Genomic DNA, 17,916 nt, shown 5'->3' with positions numbered 1-17,916 from the left:
TGCAGTGCCAGAATCTCAACTAAAGCATACATGGACTGTTCACCCCATGGATGGGGCTTGCTTGGCACCTACATTTTGCTGCCATGTGAAGCCAGTTTTGTCCTTCCAGGCCCATTTATGTGGGGTTATTTAAATCTCTGCTGAGATTTTATGCTGCTTTTTAAACAGACTTCGCCTAGACTGACCACATAAGCATCACCAAAAAAGAAGAGCCACGTCACCAAACAATGAAACAAAGGGGGCACAGATTTGCCTAACATTTGCATGTGCTAATTGATATGCATAGATGCAATTTCAGAAATAGTTACCGTCATTTACATAGAAATTCAGTACATCTCACCAGGGTGGGGAATACTGTGGTCTTGTGTGTCTGCCCTGTCTGCTCTTCAGCAGCTAACGGTTGATGAACAACTTGCTCTTCCTGCATGTGGTTCTTTATATTTGAACTGGGTGCAGACCAGACAGCCCTTCTAACAGAAGACACTGTCAGATAGAAAACGGTCCTCTGTAAAGTAGGGCACACAGCCTCCTATACTTTGCTATGTTCAATTTTGCTTTGTATGTTCATGCTTTGTTGCATTTTTATTTATTTAAGGCACTCCTTAACTGCCTATCGAAAATGTATTCCCCCCCCCAAAAAAAAACATGGTACAAATATAAAGACATCAAAAATTCACAATCTAGGTTGCAACACCCTTTACAACAGAGCTTGGTGGGTATTGAATTGAGGGGAGTGTCCCTCTGCTCAGCTCCACCCAAAAAGGGATGCTAGTGTCCTCCACTAATGTGGAGCATCTCGTTCCACCTGACCAACAGGCAGGCAGGAGGATCCCTGGTAGCGTTAGCTCACAGGAAGCCCCCAAATAGGGCATTCCATGGGAGGAGATAGTCTGAACATGCCTGGGATCCACTGAATGCTGAGCCAGCCCCACTGCTGTCACTTGATGGCATCAGGCCTGATTGGGGTCTGATTCGTGTCCCTCTCCAGATTGCTGCAGCAGTTTGCCTCTCCCTGTTGTCTTCTGTCCTGGCTGGCACGAACAAGAGTGGAAGATGTGACCGTGTTTTGGCTGTTTCATCACTCCGCACCAGGCAGTGATGAAACAAGAGATATGAACTGTCCTGAAAGATAAATGAAACTGCCAACAGCAGTACAGTACAGCCATTTAATCTCTGGCCCACAATCCTGTTGCAAAATATAAAATCTGAACTCAGCCAAACAACACACAGGCAACAATATTTTGTGTGGTAAGTTGCTTTTAGGAAAGTTTTAAGGGTGGGGTAGAAATGGCTAAGGGACGCGGGTGGCGCTTTGGGTTACACCACAGAGCCTAGGACTCGAATCCCCGTGACGGGTTGAGCTCCCGTTGCTCAGTCCCTGTTCCTGCCAACCTAGCAGTTCGAAAGCATGTCAAAGTGCAAGTAGATAAATAGGTACCACTCCAGCAGGAAGGTAAACGGCGTTTCAGTGCGCTGCTCTGGTTCAACAGAAGCGGCTTAGTCATGCTGGCCACATGACCCGGAAGCTGTACGTCGGCTCCCTCGGCCAATAAAGCGAGATGAGCGCCACAACCCCAGAGTCGGCCACGACTGGACCTAATAGTCAGGGGTCCCTTTACCCTTTACTAGAAATGGCTATTTCTATTACCGTACATTGGCATTTTACAAGTGGCAAAATTAATTCCTTTGCACTTGGAAGGATGACAGAGGTGACCAAGCTACCATAGGGTAGAATAAGGTTACCAGATTTTTTTCAATGAATCCAGGGACACTTTTCAACTTGAATGGATTTTGTATGGGGACTGATGTGTAAATCCAGGGACTGTCCCCGGGAAACAGGGATATCTGGTAACCTTAGGGTAGGAAGGTCACCAAAGGGCTGTTTTGACATCTGCTGCTGGGACTTAAATAACCAGTATACCAAATGAGATGTACACCATGGTAAGTTACCAGATGATAATGGGCCTCTGTGTCTGTATCTACATCTGTATCCACCCACTCTGTTCATTCTCAACACTAAACTATCTGCAGTGAGTCTGAAAGATCTCAGTGAGACACAGGAAAGGGAGCGGCCTTTAAAGTATGGAACACTGAACCAACAAGATGGAAATATAAAATAATAGGAGGTTTTGCAGCATCATTCTTCTTCAGGCTACCTTTTCCACTCTCTTTCTCCCAGACACAACCAGCAGCCACTCCCTGGATTCCATGATTCCAACACAAGGAAAATAGCTTGCAGGTTGGTTCACCTCCATCAACCTTCCTAGAATGTACAATGTAATTTTGGCAAAACAAGGGACAGGACTTGGCCCTTCATGTACATTGTAAAAGCCCAATCCTTGTTCCTGGTTTTATTATAATTACCGACAAATACAATCCATCCTAGTAAAACTTCTTCTTTTTTATCCTGGCACTGCCAATATGTTTGCATCAGCATCAGCATCAGTAATAATAATAATAATAATAATAATAATAATAATAATAATAATAATAGGGCACACATAATCTGGAGGCTGTTTATTGGCATGCTTTTTTCCTTTTGTCACCCACCTACAGATGACTCCAAACTTCGGAGGCAAAAGCTGCTGCATGGAAGAAAAAAGCTTTTGAAACTGTTACTTCGGGCGGATGCAAAAGAAAGCCCCATGAATCCATGTGCATTATATTATTCTTTATTTCCATGGCAGAAGCACCAAGGATCCTCGTGATCGCTCATAAACCCTGACTGAATCAGGCTTCTGGTGTTCATGGGGAAACCACGCAAGACATGGGGAGGCGGCGTTTGGAAGGAAGCGGGAAAGGCGCTTCTTCTTTCTCCAAACATAAATTTAAAAAAAAACCCGGACGCGCAAAGTCAACACGGCGTCCGTTTTCTTTAACCAGACGCTAACCGCTTGCCCTTGGATAACTCAGGGAATAAGCGTGCACATGTGTGTTCTTTTACGGTCGCTGCAACTGGCAAGGAAACAAGCATCGCCTGAGGCTTTTCCAAAAGGAGGGAAATTAGCAGCAGAGCGCAGAGCGCGCGTCCTGTTTGTGTGGATTTTACCCTTTCCAACTCCGCGCTGCTCCTCGAGCCTTGGGGATGTGCCGAGATCTACCAGCCCTGTCCTCCAAGTCTAGAGCTGTAGCGGGGAGAACAAACCCCTGGCGCCCAGCCAGGACTCTAACTTAGAGATACCGCCCACTCGGCAGCCTTCTGTTTGTGTGCGTTGTTGGGGGGGCGGTTGTGGTGTGTGTGCGTGCGCGGTAGTTGGTTTTTTTTCCCCACTCCAACAATTCCGGATCTTCCTTCGTCGGATCTTTTAAATTACCGGTCAGTAACGCCCTCCGCAAAGCCTCGAGCAAGCCCAGGACAGCATGTCTGGGAGCAAATACGTAGACTCCGAGGTAGGGCATGCTTTTGCAATGTTTCATTCTTTTCGCGAAGCTGCTTTGCGTTCCTGGCACAGAGTACCTGCTTGCGCCAGCCATCTCTTGAGTGCTCTTGGCTCGTCCCTTATCTCCTGCTCTCCACGGTGGAGCCCTTTCCAGAGCTGGAACTGCAAAGCCTGTTTTCAGGGCAATCGGGGGTTATTTGTCTGTGTTGTGTTGGTAATCTGATCTCCTGGACGGGCACTTGTTTTTTCTCTCCCCCCCCCCCCGCCTCCCTCCTGGCGCCCTGCGCTCCCAGAGAGAGCCTTCCTGCTTAAACCGCTTCCCCCGCAGCATTTCCAAGGCTGTAGTGGCGCCCACCCAGGCTTAGGGACAACTCTAGAGTAAGTTGTTGGTTTTTTCCTGGGGGGGGAGGGTTGTGTTTTGCAAATATGTTCTCTGTCACTGCCCAGTGCAAAGAAAGGACTGGGGTTAGAGAGAAACCCCGCCACCCCACCCCGGTCTCGGTTAATTCTTACAAGGCAGGAGAGGGAATCTACTGGAGAGCGTCTCCAAAGCTCAACTTGTAACGAGGGTGCAAAAGGCATTTCTTCTTAAGGGGAGCTGCAGTTTGCTAGTCTGGAGAGTGGCGTGGAGTTTGGATTTTCTGAAAACGAAAGCGGCTCGTCTTCGGGCAACGGCGCAACCCAACCGACTTGCGCCAAGAGCATTCAGATTTGAATGGGTTTCGAGAAATCTGTGGGTTGTTGTGGGTCAGGTTGGGACAGCACTCTTTCGCCTTAACTTTAGAGCGGTCCTTTTATTTTTATTTTTTTTTAAAAAAGGAGGAAGCGGAGTGAGGGACGGCTGTCAAACAAGCGACTCTTTGAATGGGTGGCATTCCAGGGAGGCACGATTAGAGGGACTTTTAGAGTCCCGTACTAACACTTATCGCGGATTAGTTCTGCCTTTAACCGTCTTGCGTCCCCCTCCCCCGTCCATTCAGGGATGAATCCTAACGCATGTGAGGGTTTACGACTGAATGGACCCAAGGATGAGGTATTTGTTCTGCATTAACGGATCCGGAGTACGAGGGGTGTTAAATCGTAGTGGCCTCGTTGCAGGAGACGCTTTTCCCCCATCCAGCCTTCCTCCCAAGGCAAGGAGCGCTCTTCCATGCCAGCATGTTGGGGTTATTTTCTCAACGGTGCGGGGAATTGTCCTCTGTCCCATTTACATCCCGGTCTCGCCTCGCCTTTGTCTTCCCCCCTCCTTTTGCTGGGGGCATTCAGGAAATTGGCGAAGAAGGGGGTGCCCTGGGGTGCTTACTGGGGTGCCCACGTTTGCCACTGAAGATGCTGGGCGCGGCTGCGATCTTGTGCGCTCTTTCTTATGAGCGGGCCTCCTGGAACTTGCTGTCGAATGGAAACGCGCGTGGGATTAGGCTGCGCGGTGGCGCGCCGGTTGGCAGCCAGCGCAAGAGCGCAAAGTACTCCTTTGCGCGTGAAACGCGAGGCGGGCAAGGTGCCAAGTGTCCCAGCTGATTTGTTGGGGGCAGGGAGCGTCGGAGTCCCCCCCCCCCTTCTTTGCTTTATTAAGGGAGAGCTCTCTGCAAGAGGAAACTTTGGGGATTCCAAGCTGCGAATTCTCCAAGCGCGTGAACAGGGGCGCGGCGGCTGCGCCCTCCGCGGCTGCAAACCTGCCCAGTTCTTGCGCGCGCCAGGAGAGGACCCCTGGCGGCGCGAGCGGGAGTCGCGGCTCTGCCTGGTACCGAGGGGTGTGGTGTCAGATACTTTCTGTCCATTTAAAAAGCCAGCCTCTGGGGCATTCGCTGGATGAAGTTTCCCCAGGCTCCGCGCGCTCTCCCTGACCAGTGCAGCATAGACAGCCGCTCTCTGAACGTCCGATGAGCGAGTGGGATTTTTGGAGCGTGCATCCCCTTCCCAGGACCGCGCCGTTCACTTAGTAGTCGCATCGGATTCACTGACCGCTTTCCCACACCCCTCCCTTTCCAGGACTTTCTTTACACAGCGCCCATCACCATCAGGGAGCAAGGCAACATCTACAAGCCCAACAACAAGGTCATGGCAGATGAAATGAACGAGAAGGAGTTCCATGACGTTCACACCAAAGAGATTGACCTGGTCGACCGAGACCCCAAGCATCTCAACGACGATGTGGTCAAGGTAGGAAGTCCAGAACTTTTCTCAAATCCACAAAAAAGGGGGGGAACCCATCCGAATCAGATCAGAAGACACGCTGGGCTGTGGGTGGGGGTGGGAAGGGGGAGAGAATGAGACTGGTTGGTATGGGATGCTTGATGGAGGACTGGTTTTGGTTTGGAAAATCAGCCAAAAAAGCAGATGGTGCTGGGGGCTTTCTAAGGAAACAGATCACATTTGTGATTGCTTTTTAGCAAAATACTTTAATTCTCTGTCCGCTAGAATGTTTGAGAACTCCACACAGCACCTTTGCAAACTTTTAATAAATTAACAGCATGTTCAGAAAATCTCATGAAGGAAGCATATCCTGTTTCAGAAATGGAAGCTTCTTCCTATTTACTTTCTAACGGAGCCTTCATTTGAGGCTATTTACTGGATTTTTCCAGGGTGGTAGGCTTGATAAACATAGTTATGGAAGAGCTGGGTACAAGCTCCACCCCTTTTCATGGAGGGATTATGTACCTTCTTTTTAAACTCAGCTGCCCTTCCATAGCCTCGCAGTAATGTGAATGTGAACATGTCATAGATTGCAAAGTACCTTTGTAAGTGAAAAAGAGCAGCAGCAGCGGCAGCTCTTGCACGAAAGCCATTTGCTGCAATCCTGTTGACACTTGCCTGGGAATAAACCCCATTAGATACAATGGCCCTTACTTCTCAGTACACACACATTGGATTGCACTCTTGGACTGCGATCCTAAACACACATACTAGAGCAGTGTCGGATTTACGTATAAGCTAAACAAACTATAGCTTAGGGCCCCACTCTCTTGGGGGCCCCCAAAAAAATTTAAAGGAAAAAAACCCTGGATGTACATTTCCAAAATATAAGATAAAAAACAAATAAAATAAAACCTACATACAGCAACAGTGTTTTGTGTTGTGTAGGCTCCTATGATGTAAGTAATGAGCCCTGCCTGCCAGCCTGCTCCCTAAAATATCACTGGTTTGCTCATTTCTATATGGCTTTAGATGCCTATTAGGTCCATAAATTACCATATAGCATATATTCAACACAAAAAAAGTGACAATTTGTTGTTGACGAAGGACAGCTGGTCATATAAAGGGCCCCATTACCTTCAGTAGCTTAGGGCCTCATCACACCTAAATCTGTCCCTGTACTAAAGACTCAGTCCCATTGGACTTGCTGGGACTTGCTTCTGGGTAAACCTGCTTGGGACTGCACTTCTGATCAATGTTTGCGTTGATTTCTAGGCATGACGGATAATGCATATTAAAATGACTGTCGCTGTTAACATAAGCAGTGCATTTTGCTCCCATGCAGGAGTGCCAACTTGAGTAAAATATTGAGGGTGCACAAACACCATTTGAATGGTGATGCTCATCGATTTGGGGGGGTGACCCCCTCAAATATTGTATTGGGGGGGTCAAAGGGGCTTGGCCCCTAGGAGTTGACTCCTTTGTTCTCATGCATAGCTAGAGTATTACTTGGTCCCAAAACATAACTTCTTCAGGTTGCCTGACTAAATAGGAAAAAAACATGTTTGTATATTTTTCTCATTAAGTATCAGGCTGCCCACAAGGGCTTGGCTTCAGAAGGCGGGGCTAGGAACTTTTTGGGTTTTTTTAAAGCAAGGCCGTAATTTGCCGCTGGATGCTGAAGAAAGAGGAGAATAATAAACCTGCAATATTTTGTCATGTTTTGGTTATTTATTTAATCTGACAACATTTTTTTTAAAGAAATGCTGGGGGGTGGAATGGAATACTAATGCTTGCAAAAAAAAACCCCTACAGGTGGCAAACATCCCCTTAGAGACACTATTCCCTTTTCTCGCTCACATAGAAGGGAATGTCAGTTCTAAGATTGTATTACAGCACACAAAGGCATAGTCGGAAAACAAAACAAAAACCCTGTGAACAATTGCTTATTCGTATACAAATGTAGGCAGATATTGGCTGCAGTGCTATGCACATTTACCTGGGAGTGAACCCAGTGGAACTTTCTTCTGAGTAAGCACAGGATTGTGCTGTTAATCAGTGAATCGATTGATTAAAACTTACGGAGCATATTGTCTGAGATTGATTTTTAACATGTCGCAGCCTCAGGGAAGATTGGAGGGCTTAACTGGGGTGCAGACTCGCTGGTTTCATTTTCATGGTGCTCGGATCACGCTACTTTGCTCCTCCCTTTGCTAAGCCAGGAATAAACAAATCACAGCTCTGGGTTAATGCTACGTCTCCCAAAGAAGCCATGAGCATCTGCCATGAACACTGATTTGTACATAATGCTAAGCCAGCACTGTGGTCTGTTGCTTTCCAGCTGCACAAAAGGGAGGAATAGGGCTGAGCATAATTTGAGCAACAATGGGCCAACCCGCTGCTCATTCATGGTAACCTGTAGTTTGTTTCAGACGATGGCTTACCCTGAAGGGCCCAATGTTAATGAACTGGGGGAGGGGGTAGAAATCATTTATTCCATTTCTCAACTTCAGGGGTGAGTATTAGCAATTATGTAGCCAAAATGGCACCACACCCACTCCAAGATTTAAAGAAATAATTTAAAAACTCGTTGCAAAACTGGGGGCCAAAAAAACCCCCCAAAACAAAATCAATGATGACTGAGTATGTTCAGGGGTCATGAAATGCTGGTTGGATGTTTCGGTGCGGAACAGAAAATTGGGAGGGTGGGCAAATGGAATGGAGTCTCCTGGAAAGGGTATAGCTGCATGGCTGGAACCTTGAAACAGGAGAATTACACTTTTCAACATTTTGTTGCAAGCCTCACTTGTGTGCTTATTTTGTTATATGGACCTGACTTTCCACGGAATCGTTTTTGCAAAAGCATTGCTTTATTCACAGAGAAGGGAGCACAAAGACAATCTGCCTTACCCAAATGGAGATAAAAGGGGGGCAGGGCAGGGGATCCTTTTTCCAAACTAAAAATGCCAAAAGGAGAAGTCATTAAGTGAACTGGAGCAAAGGCCCTTCTGGATCTCTTGTTAATTTTGTAAATGTCACATTTATACTAGTCCAATGTATCTGGGTCAATGGAAAATACTATCGGGGCCCATCTAGGTCAGGGAAAATCATGGATGTAATCCATTCCTGGCAGAGGCACATCATGCTGCAGATGTGATGGCCAAGGATGGTTTGTAGTCCAAGTTTTGCTGAACTTTTGGAAAAACATATTTCTGCAACTCACTCATTGTAAGCAATCTGATGTTGCAGTGCTACATCATGAAGCCTCTTGAGTGGGAGAAGAAACCTCTGCATCTAGGTTGGGTGTACTTGTTCCCATCCCAGGTGCTGGGTGATTCTCCATTTTCTGTCTCAGATAGATATCTGTAAGGTTTCACCTGCCTAGTGGAGTTATTGTGGAGAAAAATAGTTTATTCTGTTGACGTAGAGGTAGGAAGTAGCTCCTTTCTATAGGCTGATTAGCAACAGTATGTTTGCTTGCAGAACCAGACCTTCCAAGTTTTCTAAGCCCCATCTTTCAATCTAAAGTGTTGAAAGGGCCACAGCTCAGTGGCAGAAGTCCATTCACTTACTTCTGAGCAAACTTGCATAGAACTAGACTCTTGATATCTTAGGTTTCTCACTATTAGGCTACTTTGGCCTGCAAAAAAACTGCAAAAGTTAAAGAATCATGCAAAACAAAGCACAAGAAAACAGGTTGAATAAATAATATAATCTTTCTCTTTTAGGAAGAGAAAATAAGCCTGAGAAGGGGAGTGTTTAGGGAGTGAGGAGAATAACATATTTTCTAACTCATTCTTCAGCATCAGCTGAGGTTCCCAAAGCAACAAAACCTTCTGAGGATTAGTGATATGTGCAAGGCTGAAAGGAATCTAGATAGCTCTCAACAACATTACAGAATGAAGAAAAAAGATGGATCCTACTGGGAATAGGAGGCCAATCACTGATGAGGAAAAAGCACATATCTTTAAGGACATGTTTGCAAGCATCTCTCAAGGGAGAGATCAAAGATGTCAGTTATATCCTGTGTCCCAAAGGAAAATGAGAACATTGGGAACAACTTCAGATAGTGGACCCCCTCAGAAACAAAAGATATTTTCCCCAACTCAAGATTCTTATTTTCATAATTTACATGCAGCAATTAGTTTTGCAGTTACATATTCAAACTGCTGCTGTAGGGAAATGTCCGTTAGGTGGCTGCAGTTGGAGAACAGCAGCTGTAATGCAGTGCTGAAGCTTTGAATCCAGCTGAGGGCTGGTCTGTATGAACAACAGATCAAACAGAAAAACTGTGCGTGTGAATTGTCCCTGCTCTACAAAACAAAACAAAAACTCAATCCTAAATGCAGAAAATGAGCATGTCAGGGAAGTGGCTAGACTTCAAACCATTCTTCCACAAATTTAATTTACTTCTTCGTGTATGTTTGTGGGAAGACTCACTCATTCAGATGCATGAGCATCTACCTCTACTCTGAAATGAAACACTCTTGAAGTAACAACCAAGAGACTTGTGGCACCTTTAAGATTAGCAAAGCTATTGTGCCATAAACGTGTGTGGACTAGAGTCCATTTCAACAGATATGATGCCTAGGAACAGTTTTACCACATAATCTGTTTGTGTTGAAAGTTACAGGGTGGCCAAATGAATAAATCAAGTTCTGTTTTCCAGTGCACAAAGCTAATCCTGAGTTTGTAGCCCTGTTTATTTGACATAGGTTCCCTTCACGCCTCTAGCTAGAAATACGGTACTGAGAACCACAGGGTGGGGAACCAAGGGATGATATAATTGCAACCAGAAGAATATCCCTACAGATAGCCTTAAATGTATAAACCGAGTTACTTGTATTAAACACTAATAAAATAATGCAATTTTATTATAACATTTGGAAACGAGGACCTAGCACATGTCATTTATCCTGTCGGATTAACTAGGCAGACCACTAAGACATGGAAGCAACAATTCTTTCTTTGTGAGCCACTGGTTACTGTCTTTACATTTTCCCTTATATCACCACAAAGCAAAAGTGCTAGAGACTTGGTGTGTGGGAAAGAGATAAGCTGAACTATCAAGAGCTTGGAATATTTCTGAGAGGAGCAGGTCCACACAGGCCTTCCTGTGGCTACTGCCCTGGTCTCCTGGAATGTGGAGTTCTGGGTAGGCCTAACTTGGTGCAATTTTTCCCCCCAGGTGTGGCAGACGTGAGAATCACTCATGCTTCAGCATACCAACAAAAAGAAAGTAATATACACATCACAAATATTATTATCTCTTAAGGGAGCAGCCTGGCCAGACTGACTGTCAAATAACGTTTAAGGGGAAGGTAGACAGCTGATCTCTTGCTTCAAACCACAGCTTCTTTACTCAGGCCTGTCACAGCATGGCTCATGGTATCCCATAGCGACTGTCAATGCTGGGCATAGCACCAACGTGCATCAGTAATTAAGGTCCAACAGTCCTCTTTTTGCTATGTGGTCTGGGGTATTTATCTCAGTGGAAGCCTGAGGAGAGCCCTTGAAGTGTTAATTATAAGGTCACCCTGAAGGTGTATATTCAAGATCCTAGAACTAGATCAGTCATCCTCTAGGTGCAGGGCTGGCTCCAGATTTGAGGGGGCTTTGGAAATGTGGGCACACTTTTCAACCACCGGGCCCTTGGCTGCCATTTTAAATTTCCCACAATGCCCCAGAGCAATGCAGCATCTGGTTCTGCAGTGTAGTATAAGAAATTTAAAATGGCAGGTGGCTTCCAGGGCCAGCCCAGGTATCCCAGCAGCTGTTTGAGGATGACTGGTGTTGATCCTGACCCTGTGGTCATACAAATAGAGTGCTTAAAAATGTGGACGTTTCCACTGATAGTATGGACATTAGGATTAGTCATTTTTCCATAACTGTTAACACAAAATACAAAAGTGCAACCAGGCTAAATTGCCATAATTTTTTTAAAAAAAAAAACATATTCAAAGTCTGGTTTTTGCATGTGTCACACCTCTGCTTTAACTTTGAATCCTGCTACCCCCCTCGCCCCCATTTCTGAGCATTTTAGCTATTTGTTCAGGGCTTTTGCATTTCTTGTTGCTCGCTCCGTGCTGACACCTACACAGCGCCATAAAAGCAAAGCCAACCACAGAAGACAAATGATTAGGGCCGGGACAAGGAATCTGCTCTGTAAGCAGTTCATCAAATGGCTTCAGTATTTATTTATTTTTAAATGCCTCGTAACTCATAAAAAGCAGGGGATGTGCTTCTGCGATGTGCGTTGCAAGGTGCTACATAAAAGTCTATTGCAGCTGAGGTTCCAAAGCTCAAGACGAGTAAGTTTCAAAGCAGAGGTGAGATATGTGCAAGTAATAGGAAGCCAAACAAGTTTCTGAAAGGATCGTGCTTCCTTTAGCCTGGTAACCACTGCCAGGGCAAGAAGGGGGCTGTATCCTCAGGTGAGCCTCCTTCCTGTGTCAGTGGGCCTTTGCAGGCTTACCCGGCTGCACTGGCAGAATTGGGCAGCTGGCTCTATCCACTTACAATTCCCTAAAGTGATGCCTACCCAGGGGCATTGAAGGAAACACAGTGGTACCCCGGGTTACAGATGCTTTAGGTTACAGACACTTCAGGTTACAGACTCTGCTAACCCAGAAATATTACCTCAGTTTAAGAACTTTGCCTCAGGATGAGAACAGAAATCGTGCTCCAGCAGCATGGCGGCAGCGGGAGGCCCCATTGGCTGAAGTGGTACCTCAGGTTAAGAACAGTTTTAGGTTAAGAACAGACCTCCAGAATGAATTAAGTTCTTAACCCAAGGTACCACTGTAGAAGAATGGCAAGATCTAGCTATCTGGCGCTCCACAGAGTGCCAGGCTGTAAGAATGGCTTACCAGCAGTGGTCTCCGGCATGGCCCTGGGGCCTGGTAGCTGCCCAAGGGTGCCAGGCTGCTATATCCTGCCCTAGCCACTTTGAATTTAGGGGCATTGCCTGGGTTTTTAGGTTTGGCTCCATTTCCCCTTGCTCCTCCTCATGTCTCATAGAAGCAAAATAAGTTAGGTGAAATAAGGTAAACATGCAAATGTGCTTGGTTTGCACCCTCCCTATAGGTTGCACAAAGCTTTAGTTCACTATTTCAGTTACGTTTAGTTCACCGTGTTATTTTAATGGGCAGGGGGTGCACATATGGGTATTGTGATATGGATCTGATGCTTTCCCATATACATGTATGTGAAAATTCTGCCCATACCAAAGTAAATAGCAGCTGGGAAGGGTCTTTGAATAACCTTCTCCCTGACATGCTGTTTCACATATATAGAGAAAGAACTCCTGAAACATGTACACATATACACTGCAGTCTGAAGTGGTACAGACTACAGTTTTACCATCTGATCAGGCTGTTTGTGAAGACTAAGCCAGACCTGAAAATCTTCTTTAAAAAAAAAAAAGTTATCCACCGTCAGACAATTCCATTATTAGGATGAACCAAGATGTTACAAAATAGTGGGTAATTTTTTTGATATCTCTGGAACTTCTGCAGAACTTAAAATGATTAATAGCATCATAGAGTTGGAGGGGACCCTGAGGATCATCTAGTCCAACCCCCTGCAATGCAGGAATATGCAGCTGTCCCATATGGGGATCGAACCTGCAACCTTGCCGTTATCTGCACCATGCTCTGTCCAACTGAGCTCCCTGTTTTGCGGCACTTTGGTTGTTCCTAAGAATGGATGTGTGAAATGGATGCCCAATTATAGATTGGGGGGGGAGGGCAGATTTTTTTTCTTACAACCTAATGTAAATTGCAATCTTACCCATACCTAGCCTATTCATAAGTAAGCCCTATTGAGTTCAAGGAACTTACTCCCAAGTAACCGTGGACAGGAATGCACCACAGTTTCCTTTGCCTTTTTATGCTCCTTACAAAATCATAATATATAGTTCCCAGAAGACACGCAAGTTGCTTTAGAAATCAGCAGAATAAATATTCGCTTATTCTCCTGTTTTGCCCTTTGATTATAATCCCCAGTGTCAGTGAAAAGGCTTAAAATTTGCATTGTAAAAGCAGAAATTTAAAACAGGCATGATCTGACCCAACACCTGAGGATGGAGAACTTTTTAAAAAAAGAGAAAAAAAGTATTGTACAATAAAATCACAGCACGGCGCATAAAGGGTGTGTATCAGGGGGATAGGGAGGAACTGCAAAATCCTTTGCTACTGCAAGACTCTGGTAACAGTGGCTACACATCCTTACATGTACAAAGAATCTGCTAACGCCTGCAGAGTTTATGCGCACCGTTTATATATATTAGGATTTATGCCATAGTCTCTCTGCTTTTCCAATGCTTTCTTGTTCCTTCCCCAAGCACAGCCTCTCCCTACTCCCACACATGGCCTTTCTCTGAATCATTAAATGTAGCCCCAGACGCTTGTTGCCCCTTCGTATACCTAATCACAGCCAGTTCTAGATTATGCCAGCCTCCTAAAATGATGGGGCAAAGTGAAAGAGGCCCTTGTGTGCGTTCCCTCCGGCAACTCCTACTCACGGTTGCCTGCAACTTGGTGCTTAACTTTGTTTCTGCGTGTTTCGGGTTGTGTTTGTTTTCATAAACTTAGGCTGCAACCCTGTGTTGTACTTACAAGAAAGTTAGGTGAGCACACGCTCCAACATTTCTCCAAAGAAAATAGGGACGTCCCATTCCGTAACAATAAGTTTACTATTTATACCCCACGCATCTTACTGGGTTGCCCCAGCCACTCTGGGCAGATTCCAACATATATAAAAACATAATAAAACATTAAACATTGAAAAACGTCCCTATACAGGATTGCCTTCAGACGGCTCGGGGGTCGGATAACTCCATACCCTCCAACATCTCTGCAATGAAAGTAGGGACATCCTAAGGAAAAATGGGACATTCCTGGATCAAATCAGAAACTGGGATGGCTTCTCTAAATCAGGGACGTCCCTGGAAAATAGGGACACTTGGAGGGTCTGGCTCCAAGCATCAGGCTCCAAGGTCCACACCAGACTTCACACATGGATACCGACGATCAAAAACATCAGGCTGTTTCTCAAGTGCAGCTAATTATTTGAGCCATCCACTTAAGCAGCTGTTTCAGCAGTGTGGAATTCAACTCGCATCAGGATTAAACATATTCCAGATTCTTGGTCTGGAGAGCCACCCACCCAATAGGTATGCTGGCATCTGAGAGAGTGGCATTATTTGCACATCCAGGCAGATTTGGAATTTGTGTTTATTTGCGATGACTTAAAATGTCCGAAAGCAAAGTGGATACCTAAGCTGAAACAACAATTTCTGTCTGTATAACAGCAATTATTACAATTAACCATTTCCAATAGGACTTTAGCCCTTGCAGTTTAGCACTGGCTGATGATGATTGCTATTGCCATGTTGGAATTATGGTTGTTGGGTGTGACCTTCCAGTGTTGATAATCAGCTGCGTAGTATGGGGCAGGGCCACAGGAGCAGTTGCCCCGGGTGCAAAAGTGTTAGGGGGCACAAAATTACAACACCCGGTGCTGCCTTAATACAGCTGCATGCTTCCATCGCTGGGTTCTGTTGAAAACAGCTTCTCCATGCAAACCAGGAAGCAATATTTCCAGGCAATGTGGCAACTCTTTTTTTTTTATCTCTGCAGCTGCAATCTCCTGGGTGATGCAGATGCCGTAAGGCAACTGAATGTGCATCTGTTTACCTCCCTCCCACCCACCCCCTCAGCCCCGGGCACTGGCAACCTATGCTACACTACTGGTTTTCTCCTGTTTTTAGGGGGAATGCTTTAAGAAGCCTATAAGGATAGCTAAGAAATAGAACATAAGCAGAAGTAGTTGAATTGGATCCCCTTTCACACTCCCTTGCTCAGTATAGGGTATGTGAGATAATTGCAGCTTCTCTTCTCAGTAAAGGTAAAGGGACCCCTGACCGTTAGGTCCAGTCACGGACGACTCTGGGGTTATGGCGCTCATCTCGCTTTAATGGCCAAGGGAGCTGGCGTACAGCTTCCGGGTCATGTGGCCAGCATAACTAAGCCGCTTCTGGCGAACCAGAGCAGCGCACGGAAACGCTGTTTACCTTCCCGCCGGAGCGGTACCTATTTATCTACTTGCACTTTGATGTGCTTTCAAACTCCTACGTTGGCAGGAGTAGGGACCGAGCAATGGGAGCTCACCCTGTCGCAGGGATTTGAACCGCGGACCTTATCTCTGCAGGAGTTAGCAGAGATTTAAGTAGCTTGAGGCAGTTTACACAGTAGCAGCAGGTGGGGTTGTATTGCCCTTCTAGCTTCCCAACACCGTGTGCTGTTTTACTGAAAGGCAGAGCAGGGCGCTCAGCAAGGAATGGCTTTCCCACTGCACCTTCATTGGCTCCCTGCTGCCTTCCCCTTCTGCCTCTCAGTAAATAGCAGTGACACACAGTGCTGGGAAGCCCAGAAAGCAGCACAGCCCAACCTGTGCAGCCCTGCTAGCCCCCACTGTTTCTCATTCTCTCCACCCCCATTGTGCCATCACAACGACCCTGTGAGGTAGGCTAGCCCATGCTTGAAATGCAATCTGTGCTCTGTTAACCTGTAAGAAATGCATGCATCACCTCAGAGGGAAAAGGCACTTGGCTTTATAGGCCCTGGAACATGGAATTGTAGAGTTGGAGGGACCTTGAGGATCATATAGTCCAACCCCCTCCAACATAGAATTGTAGAATTGGAAGAGACCTTCCTGCAATGCGGGAATATGCAGCCGTCTCATACAGGGATTGAACCTGCAACCTTGACGTTCTCAGCACCACGTTCTAACCAGCTGAGCTATCCAGAGTCAAGTTTCCTCCCCTTACCACAAGGCCCTGGAGCCTGGACACATACAGTGGTACCTCGGGTTAAGAACTTAATTCGTTCCGAAGGTCCGTTCTTAACCTGAAACTGTTCTTAACCTGAAGCACCACTTTAGCTAATGGGGCCTCCTGCTGCCGCCGTGCCCCTGCTGCACGATTTCTGTTCTCATGATGAAGCAAAGTTCTTAACCCGAGGTACTATTTCTGGGTTAGCGGAGTCTGTAACCTGAAGCGTCTGTAACCTGAAGCGTATGTAACCCAAGGTACCACTGTACAGAAATCATTTGCACATCCTCTGTTGGCACTTCTCCATCACACACAGAGCCATCACATCATGACAGGTTTTGAAGATTATTTTCAAAATCCACCAAGATCTCAGTTTCCCTATATCTAACTCTGACACAGGCTGCGGCCAGTTTCTGGCACAAACAGGCAAGGACCGGAAAGGCTAGAGACAGGCCAGCCAGACAAAGACCAGAGCACCAGGCACAAGTGCAAAGTGGAGCCAAACAGAAGGCCGAGTTCCAAGATAGCAGTAGAGGGTTGGACCAGAAGCAGATGCAGGAAGGTGTCGCCATCTGAGGCACCAACCGGGGGAAAGGAAATAGCATCAGCAGAGTCCACAGCTCGGCAAATTGACCAGACCGATTCCAGCCAGGCAAATGCACTTAAAGAGGGGGTGGAGCAGAGGCAGAGAGGGGAGTGGTGTGAGAATAGGGGGGGTGGCTTAGGGAGGGGATGTGGTCTGGAAAGAGTGTCAACAGCCGGACAGGAAAACTTGGAGGATTGCAATGGCACTGTCCCCCACATCTGGTGTAGTTAATATGCATAAGTTGGGGTGCAGCTTACCATTACGTGCTCCCTTCCCATCACTGTGTGCATTCACTGTACACACAGTTTCCATCCGAAAAGTGCTTTAGAGCATTGCATGTGTGCCTGTCTGTTTTCAAGGTTCTCACATATATTTAAAAATCGGGTGATTTACTAATGTCCTGGCATAGATTTGGAACTTCAGTTCACAGGTCATATTACAATATATTTCTATTTGTCTTGTTAGCTTTCATAAATGCAAGGATTCCTAAAATTACCTAAGCTCTGCTGACTCATTGATTGATGCAGAGGCCAGCTCAGTAATATCTGTGGGCCACTTGTTTTACTTTGGTACCCTGATAGAAAAGTGAGAATTTTATCTATCTTGGACGTTAAGAATTGTTCCTCAAGGAATGAACCAGCGGCGGTGTTGATTAGGATCAAGGACTAATTTTGTTTATGCCTCGGTTTTTTCAGCATAATTGAACCCTTATGTACTGGTTTTCACTTCACTGCCCATGCCCATGAGTCATACCCCCGTAGGAAAATGTTTGCTTGCTATAGCTACGTGTAAACCATGTGCATAAAAGTCAAAACAGCAATTTATTGGGCAGGGCCAATGGCCCACCCAGGACAGTCTCCAAAAATGGCTTGTTGGCATCCATCTGTCGAAGCATATGGTACCCATATTTCTGTCCAAGGGGAGTATATGCCACACACCCTTTTAGACATTATGCCAGAAGCCCAGAAAGTAGGTTGGCGTGC

At 46.0% G+C, this 17,916-nt stretch overlaps 1 protein-coding gene across 3 annotated transcripts in view; it reads left to right on the top strand.

The window, feature by feature from the left end:
• Positions 1-2,763: 2,763 nt before the first annotated feature.
• CAV1 (caveolin 1) overlaps positions 2,764-17,916 on the top strand; it is a 28,254-nt gene continuing 13,101 nt past the window's right edge. The window contains exons 1-2 of one of the 3 annotated variants that reach the window (XM_083574744.1): positions 2,764-3,390; positions 5,370-5,540. In XM_083574744.1, coding sequence (XP_083430870.1) covers positions 3,361-3,390; positions 5,370-5,540 — 201 coding nt within the window. In that variant the 5' untranslated portion in view covers positions 2,764-3,360. Of the gene's footprint in view, positions 3,759-3,817; positions 4,133-5,369; positions 5,541-17,916 lie in introns of those variants that run through there. The other 2 variants (XM_083574745.1, XM_083574746.1) reach the window with 2 other exon arrangements.

This window comes from Podarcis filfolensis, assembly GCF_964270895.1.
Source record: "Podarcis filfolensis genome assembly, chromosome: 10".
NCBI lineage: Eukaryota > Metazoa > Chordata > Lepidosauria > Squamata > Lacertidae > Podarcis > Podarcis filfolensis.
Note: the sequence above shows the minus strand (reverse complement) of the source record. Positions and strands in the feature narration are given on the sequence as shown.